This window comes from Morus notabilis, unplaced genomic scaffold (assembly GCF_000414095.1).
Source record: "Morus notabilis unplaced genomic scaffold, ASM41409v2 Scaffold210, whole genome shotgun sequence".
NCBI classification, from domain to species: Eukaryota; Viridiplantae; Streptophyta; class Magnoliopsida; order Rosales; family Moraceae; genus Morus; species Morus notabilis.
In genome coordinates, this window is record NW_010359493.1 from 155,856 (window position 1) to 165,494 (window position 9,639).

A 9,639-nucleotide genomic window follows, 5' to 3' on the forward strand; every position below is an offset into this window, starting at 1 on the left:
GAAAAAAGGAAACTATGTTTTTAATGAGATTAATATAATTTATAGAGTATTCAAAAGGTTTTGTGAAATTTTTTTGTTATACACGATCCACACCACCACGCTTCCGCACTCGAAAACGTTTCGAAAACTAAAAATTGGTATCGGAGCGGTCTATAGACTATATTAATTTTTGCCATGATTATGTGATAATCAATCTTTATTAAATATGTGATATTTAAATTGTATGCACATGATGGGTAGGCACTTGCATATATTATGGATGTTTATATTTTCTTATTTCATGAATGTATGGATGATGGATTTGGTCGTTAATTATATGGTTCTCTGGATCGGTATTATTCGTTTACAATTTCAATTCGATTAGAAATTTTGTAAATCTTCGGGTATAGGATTTTGTTGTAATTTTATGTGATAAAATTAAAATCCTGCCGCCGGACCACCCTTGCTGCCGCCACTGCCGCGCCCCGCCACTGCCCAGCCAACATGCCCAGTGCGCCACTGCTACACGCCAACGTGCTCCTACCGTGCTACAACATTGCTGCGACATATTATTTCTGCTCTTGCCGTGCTACAACATTGTTGCATCATATTATTTTTGCTCCTAGCGTGCTACAACATTGCTGCAGCATACTATTTCTGTAGCGCCCAACAACCCCTACCAGTAACTCCAGCAGTGCCTGTTTGATTCGTGGATGATCCGAAAGAGTTTCAGATGGAGGAGAAACAGTGTCCGGACCCGAAGAAGATGAAATGGAAGACCGAAGAATTAAATTCAAGGCCCTTTGATGTAGCAGATGTACATTATTGTAATTTTAATTCATTTATTTATTTTCAATTGGGTTGTAATTTAATTATCCATGGAACCCGGTCAAATTCGTCTCAATAGCCGATTACATATTTTATATTTCATGTGATGATTATATATTATATGTCCATGCATATAACATGCCGTATAGATTTAGCGTGCATACTCATATGTTTAATTACATGTCATGCATACATACGCATATTATTTATTTATTTATTTTATTTTATTTTGTATGGCAATACAACCCACTGGTCTCCGTCTCCACTGTTAGTGCAACACCGTGAGATCCAGAATGGCATTTCGCGATGGCTTTGATTTCATCCTCCCTCAGGAGAGTGTCCATTCTAGATCAATATCAAGGTTGACTTCCTAGCGATAAGATTCAAAAAGATGTATTTCCGGTTTGACCTACCCTACGGCGGCACTCCGGAGTTAAGTCTGTTGGATATGAAATAGTGGGTTACACTCATAAGATATAATTAAAGTATTAATTATATTTTGACCAGAATAACGATAATTAATAAAGGTTGAAAATATGAGATATTTTGATAACCTTGTTAATTGAGAAAGTCTCGGTTCAATTTGCAAATATTTTCACCTACCCTACGGTGGCACTATATTTGTAGTAAATTAGATTATCGTTTGCATTTAATATTAAACCATGATTTTACGTATTTATCATGTGCATCATGCATCACGTTTAATCATGCCAAAATATTTGTTTATGATATTCATGCACATAAATTGAAATTGAATTTACTATATATTCCTGCAACATGTCAAATCCTATTGTCACATTACTTGCGGTTGATAAACTAAACGAGCTGCGTTGCTAGTCGGGGTTCGTTGTCTCGTCGCTCTAAGCCCATAGGAACTGGAATCACGTCAATCGGAGGTCGGATGACGAAGATATCACAATCAAAATTTTGGGTATTTTTAGAACTTCGGCCGGCAAGTGCGGCTTCGTTCGGAGGAGTTAGAGGCTATATAATATGTCATTGGATTCAGCTCGTCGAGAGCTTTGCAATGGTGAGGGATGTGTCGAAACCCGACGCCGGAATCTCATCGAAGGTGACCGGCAGTTCGTGAAAGAGAAGAGGGAAGAGAGAGAAATTATGAGAGAGGGGGAGAGATAGAGTGTGAACGTGAGGGAAATGAGAGAGAGGAAATGCACAACCAAACACAGTAATGCATTATTTTTGGAAATTTGAGACAAGGTTTTTATATGGACCCAAATACAGTAATGTATTATTCCTGATAATCATATTACCCCATCACTTTTTTAGGAATACGATTACTACCGATTACTACATACTAAATGCCCCCTAAGTGACATCAATACTGATTTTGATCGCCATTTTTTTAATGAAAATTCAGTTAAACTATAGCAGATAGATCAGTTTTCCTAAAATTCAATTTTGTTTTTAGTAATAAAATAAGAAATGCTACCTAAGAGGGGTGAATTAGGTTTTAACAATTATTGTAAACATTTTATCATTATTGAAAATTTCTCACTAATCATAATTAGCCAACTATGACCTCGTCCCAATCTTACCTAACAAACTATCGGCCAACATGGCCCATGCAGATTTAAGGGTTTCACTTTATAGTATTATATCACATAGAAAAAGACTATATGGACCTAGTCGAGTAATATACTAGAGATAATTACACTATATGGTAAAATTTTATACCTTAAATTAAATTTAGTAAAAATTTTAAAATATTACTAAATTGGCAAAAATAACATTGTAGTTATCATAATGATGTTACATGTTGTACTATCTAATGATGTAATTATTATTTTAATAATATTAAACTTTGCTATTTTTGTAATATTTTAAAAAACTAGTTATATTTAAACTTGATTATTGAAATTTTGCTATGCTTGTAAAGAGCCCCTTTAAGTTCAGCCACAACCCTAATCTTGAGCATAAGCCCAACCTCAACCATGGTCTTGATTTTGGAAAGAATAAATTTTTAGTTTACGGAAAAAATGAAAAACAAGACGCCTTAATTTCAAACAAAAAATTTAGAGCAATTGTTAAAATATAAAACAAAACAGAAAATTTACAAAACATGTTTTCTAAAAAAAATTAACTTTTGTTTAAAAATAATAAAAAATTATTTCAAAACTGATTTAGAACAGAATCTAAACTATGGATATTTAGCGACTGCAATCCATTTATTTAATGAGGTGATTTTCGTGCATCATGTTAGTTTAGGGACTAACTTTGATATTATTATCATATTTAACATTTTCATCCATTAATTAATAAAGTAGCTTCGGTAATTGTTTTTAGTTACCATCAAAATTTGTTATAGCTTTCAACATACGACTATTTCTAAGAACATAAAATAGTTCAGAAGTCCAATTTTACGGTTTTCATTCAAAAATTAACAGATGACCTTCCATAATACATCTTTTTAGTTTGGTGATTATTTATTCGACAAAATTTACTAGACGACTAATTCTAGAAAGAAAATAGAATTAAGAGACTAACTATAAATTTACTTCAAATTCTTATACTTAATTGGTATAATAAACGGGGCAATAACGCAATGTAATCTTATAGAATCAAGTTACTCATATGTCATTTGACCATAATTTCACAAAGGTAATTTACGCCCACTGATACACCACGGTTTTTGTAAAAGGAAGAGTTTCTATACGAGGCCAAATTCATTTTCACAAATATATAATATCAGTTGGTCATTAAAAATTGGTGCAGGTTTGATTCTCTTAAAAAAAAAAAAAAAAAGGAAAAAACTTGGATTAGAATTTGAAAGTCGAATTAGTTTTAAGGTAATATTTAACTCTGAGAAAATTTTTCCTTTTCAACGGGACTAGGGTTGCCATTAGACTTACAGCCAAACTCAGAAACACAACAACAAAGGTTCCCATTACATATACAGCATCCGTTCTTGTTCGATTTCGCTGCTTCTCGTCTAAGAATCTGGTAAAGTTGTCGTCTTTGATCTCGGGATAATACTTTCCGTTGACGCCCAAATCGGAAGAATTTGTGGTAGAGTTATGCTGAGTTTCAAAGAAACCCCCGAGGAAGTAATGCCACCTTCGATTGCTCTCATTCTGGTCCCTGCGTTCTTTCGATTGCCTCCATTCCGAAAAAGCCCCCCTCTCTCCATCTAATTTTATTGAAACTTTCGATATGTTTGGTTGGGAAATCTAACAAATTCTTTCTTTTTAAGCGTATTATGTAACCTTAATTCTTTCACATTTGAACCATTTGTAACCGTTTTCTTATATAACCTTTGTGGTGGTTTTCCTGTCTGTCGAATCAATTTTGTCTTCTCTTCTGCCTGCCTATGGAAACTATATATGCTACTCTTTACCTTTCGATCGACGAGTTCAACGAACCTCCCATCTTGAAGGTTGTGTTCAACTCTTGTTTGATATCTCTGATCTCCCTTGATTGGAAGTTGATTCTGTACCGCTCTAACGCAGCATTTTCCTTTAATCACTAATTGGATCCTCTCGGTTTGAGTCTCATCTCATGGATTTACAAGTGCGTGTGTTTATTTATTTTTATCGTTGCTTTGTTTCTATTTTGCTTTATTTTAAGAATATGTTTTGACATTTAGAAGTAAAGTTGTTCATGTAAATTTGTTTTTTCTTTGGATAATTCAATTAGAGTAGGTACTACTTTGCGTAATTTGATTGTTTTAGTATGATGTATTGATTATCTTCCCGTTACTTTAGAAAGTAGTGAAGTTCTACAATTTCTTTATGTTTTCCTGACTAATTTATGTCTATGCTATTATAGTATAGTAGTATCGATACTGACCTGAATATGTTATAGATCAAGTATTTGTATTAAGCACTATCTGAATGGTTTTTGATGATTTGTATAGATTAGGATTATTTTCCTCTTTCTTTGTTTGGTAACTAGATTTGGTTGGAGCTTCTTTTGTAATCCATATGCATTCCCACTATATGGCATTTTTTCTTAAAATATCTTTGCGTTTATCCTTGTTTATCTGGGTTTTTCCTCAGTTAGTTTCTGCACTTGTTGCATTATGCCAAGGTTTTATGCTTGTTCCTTTACCTAATTGATTTTTCTAATTGACTCACATTCGGCTACACATGTTGCTGTCTATCTGTATGTAATAACCTATGCCATTGTCTTAAATCATAGTTATACTTTACTTTAGATTTTCTCACTTTGTTATGTTACAACTGATATTATTCTCGTACATCACAATTTTCTTTCGTCAGTGTAATATTCTGTCCTCTCGAGTTTCACTAGTCTCTTCATGTAAGAGTTTAAATAGTCTCCCTTATGGGCGCTTCAATGGTTTTTTTCTTAAAGTTTTACTCATATTATCTAGTTACTATGATTGCAATTTCTTATTATTATATTTAGTTCTTATCATAAAATGACAGAAAAGTTGATGATTTTCTAAATGCTCGATTACTTAACTTTCCTCATAAGTACAAAAAAATAAAAAAATCCTCACAAGTTACTCTTTCTCATCTTCATAATTCTTTAAAAGATATATTTTAATCTCTTTTTAATGTTAAATCTTATTACTATTATCCTGATTACTGATGAATGCTAATATAGACGATAATTTTTGAATAGTTATTAAAAAATTTTCCTCCGTTTCATTCTCAACCATTTTCAAAAATTTACCCCGTATTAGGATAACTACATTTCACCGGTTACTTTTATATTTCAAAAGTCAATAACTTCTCTTATATCTTACCACAACTAGTCTTATTTTTATTACCGATTTCTAGTGGTTTTGGTTCCCTATAAATGTTTTACTTTGCTGTGTTTTAAATAGAGGCTGGTAAAGAAGGCCTTCCTTCCTTACTGTCTTACATAAATAAAAAGAAATAAAAAATAAAATACAAATATAAGTACATCAAAAAATCAAAATGAGCCTTGGTTGCATACTGCAATCCTCTACATACGCTGGTAATTTAATTGCGGTTTAGCATTCAACTTTGGTTGAATATAAATCCCGATATCCTTATTAACATCTTGCTCAACTCATATTCCGTAGTCATTGCAATCCTATCTCAATATAAGATAAGTTCATCCCTGAAGAACTTGTATGGTTTGTTCTAATCAACTAAGGGTACTGCGCAATATTTATGTGATCTTGAATGATTAATTAATGTAAGTCGGAAAATTGCAGAGTACAGATAAAAGATATGAGCCAGTGCTCATTATTTATTCACGTTTTATGTGATTTCCTGTGTACAACATCTAGAGCACTGCAACTTTATGTTTTTTGGTCGTGTCAAGGGATTGAAACAAAACCCATTTTTAGTGTGGTGGAATTTTTTGGCTGGGTTTACTTTTGGTAGGAGGGAAAAATGGGAGGAGGGAGAGAGTGGAGGGATTAGTGGAAGGGTTTTGACACGTGGTTGTTTGTTGGGAGAGAAAATAGAAGGGAATAGATTGTTGACAGATTTCGTTTCCTTCCGAAAGTCCCGACTTTAATCTCTACCAATATAGAGAGATTAGAGGAGGAACTTTATACCAAACACAATAACAGAAAGGTCCTCGCCTTCCTCTCTTTTTTTCTTACCTAAGTTATATACTTTTGTTTCTTTCCCTCTTACCAAACACAATCTAATCATTTTGAGTTTTCAAATCCAAACACAATCTAAATGTCATTTTGAGTTTTCAAATGGAACTGGAATTAGAGTGCTTTCTCTCACTACATTCTTTTAATGAGGTCCTTTTTTTCTATCATAGTTATTTATCCTCTTTCAGCCATAAGAGAAAACAAAGCATTCGTTTTACCTTGTTCTCTCTCTTTTAGGTTTCTGCAAGCTCTGTGGTTGGTTACCTCACGTGGTGCGCAAACCATTTTAAACCCTCTCTCTCTCTCTCTCTCTCTCTCTCTCTCTCTCTCTCTCCCTCCTGAGCTTCTGTCTTCTATTTGTCTAGTTCATTCTGTCCCTTTGACTATTCCACCACTTGAGGGTACTAGTCTGTTGAAATACTTGGTTAAGAGCACTTGAACTGTTGGGTATTAATGCCTAATCTGTCAAATGGTTGAATTGTCGGGATTTGTAATAGATCTCTCTTTTTGTTGCTAGCATCTTTAGCGAGGTTTCTGTTTTCAGTTTAATATGTCTCCTATAATAGAATGACATAATATATCCACTTAATAGTATTGTTTCTTTTACAGTTGTCATGTCTGCCAAGTACATTATTTCTGCTATAGTGGGATCATTTGCCGTGGCTTGGGCATGCGACCACTACATTGCTGACAAGAAGATATTTGGAGGCATGTTCTGCTACTTGTTTTGAAGCCTTTGCATTTGTCTCAGGGTTCTAATGATACGCTGTGTTGTGATTCAGGGACTACCCCCCATACTGTATCAAACAAGGAGTGGTGGGAGGAAACTGACAAGAAGTTGCAGGCATGGCCTCGTACTGCTGGCCCACCGGTCGTCATGAATCCCATAAGCCGCCAGAATTTCATCGTCAAGAGCCACACTGAAGCTTGAAGCGTTCTACATTTATTAAATGATCTGGTTGAATTGTTCACTCTTGAATGAGACATCTGAAACAACGTTTATCCTGGATTTTTTGTTTTGTTTTAAAGGTGGGATATAAAGTCGGGAATGCATATTTCGGACGTAGTAGGGGCTTTTGTAACCGGTCTTTCCATGTACTCTTTTGGTCATGGCTTGGTAAGTGGATACTAATAAATGCCAAATTTGTCATTTGTTTTTATTATATTCATTTTTTTATTGCGTATGTTAATTCATCCCACTCGCATCCTAGACCTAATAATTTCTTCTTGCCCCAAATTCTGGATATGGTGAATGAAAGATAGGGGAATGAAAAAACACTTTTTGGTGTTGCGAATACAGATGGCTTGGGACTGAATGGTGATTCAGGGTTATCCCAACTAATTGTTATATTGTGTAGTTATATTGTGTCGCTTTGGAGGCAAAGTTAAGTTGATTTGTTGTTGAGACATTTCCTGTGATATTGTCTGTGCATAGGGCTTAGAAGCTCTAATCCTTTGCTTGCCTAAGATACATGACTTGCAAAGTAACACTTCTAAGCAACTTTATATTGCCTAAACTTTAGAGAATTGTTGAGTGAAGAAATATTGTGAGTTGGGAACGCCAAAATGATTAAGAATCGGAGCAAAAATAACAATAATAATAATAATAATAACAAATAAATAAATAAAATAAAATAAAATAATGATTCAGATTCTTGGCGCAATATAATTTCTTACATTGCTTAATACATGAACAACCATTTTATCAACGTTCAACAGCTAGCAGCAGTCCACAAGTTCACTTCATTTTCCTGTTTATACAATAACGTTTAGTCCATCTATTTGTATCAGAAATCATACATATGGAGCGCACAAAGTAAAGCATCTTCTTTATTCTCTTTTTCTTTTTCATTCAATGGCTGAGACATTGCTCTTCAGCGTAGCCGACTATGTGTCGGCAATGCTTGAGTCTCTTGCTGACCAAGTGTTTTTCTCTGCAAGGTATGTCGCTTCCTTTTTTGATCTGATCCGGTTAGATTTCGTCTTAGTATAGGGCAAAAGATAAAGAAGCGACTGAGAGATTGGATGAGATTGCAGCTGATATAGCTAAATTCCATCTTTCAGAGATAGTGGCTGATAGAGTTGTAGTGCATGTGAGGAAGGAGATGGCACATTCCTTTGTGATATCTTCGGATGTCATCGGAGATACAGAGATAGAGAGAAAAGTTTGTGGCTATTGATGCGGCCTTCTGATGTTCAACACATATTTGTTTTGCCTATTTGGAGTTGGAGGCTTGGAAACACCACACATGCAAAGTTCGTGTTCAATGATGAAAGGAGTAGTTGGGAATTTTGACCTTACATGCTTTGTTACCTATTCGGTTAGGAATCACAGATTTTTTTGTCCCCATCACATTCATGCATTTACGAATGATGTGATAATAATGATATTTCTAAAAGGTGTTCTATTTGTTTGTAGCTCACTTTTGACACCAGATAAAGCAAATATTAGTTTTGTGGATGCGTGTATCTAGGGGATTTGATCTGAAACTCCTTACGTTTACTATTATCAAATTGGCAACCGGTGAAAACTGTATTGATTTGGATCCTGAAACCTGCAAATGTACCTTTGATGAGCATTAGATAGTAAGAAATTCTTGCTGGTCTTAGATGATGTTTAGAACGAAGAGCTTGACAAATGGATCAAGTTGAGAAATCTGTTGAGTTGGGATGCTGATGGAAGTAAGAACTTGCGACTACACGCAGCCCCATAGTTGCTTCAATGATGGGCACGCTTCCGACTTGCAACCTGAGAGATCTTGCAAATGCGTGGGTTTGACTTTGTTGCTGAAATGGTCATTAAAGGAGAATTTATCAAAATCTTGCGGCAACAGGGAAGGACATTGTCAAAAAGTGTGAAGGTGTACCCTTAGCAATGGGGACATGAGGCGGCCATCTTTACTCAAAAAATGAACGAACTACATATATATTTTTCCTTGAAGATTTTCAGGATGTAGGATACTTTTACTGCTTTAAAATGCATGATCTAGAGCTGTTAGTGGCAGAAAGGGAGTGATCAATCATCGATAATTGTAGGTGAAGTATCTCTCAAAAAGTTCGGCATTTATCATTTTCTCACGCTGATTTCCATGCTCAAGATGTTTAAAAGCGACTTACTGAGACAACTTTTCTTGAAATGTGTTTTCTAAAGATTCGAGTATATGGGACTCCTAGATTTAAGATATTCTTCTTTTGAGGTATTTCCAAGTTCAGTTGCAATTCTGAAGCATTTAAAATATTTAAGCCTAAAGAGGAACCCTAAACTTATG

General features: G+C 34.6%; 1 protein-coding gene across 1 annotated transcript; it reads left to right on the top strand.

The window, feature by feature from the left end:
* Positions 1-6,904: 6,904 nt before the first annotated feature.
* On the top strand, positions 6,905-7,522 carry LOC21388453. Its single transcript, XM_024163322.1, has 2 exons — positions 6,905-7,078; positions 7,153-7,522. Exons 1-2 carry the CDS (start codon positions 6,985-6,987, stop codon positions 7,299-7,301), a joined length of 243 nt encoding a protein of 80 aa, XP_024019090.1. The 5' UTR covers positions 6,905-6,984; the 3' UTR covers positions 7,302-7,522.
* The last annotated feature ends 2,117 nt before the right edge of the window (positions 7,523-9,639 follow it).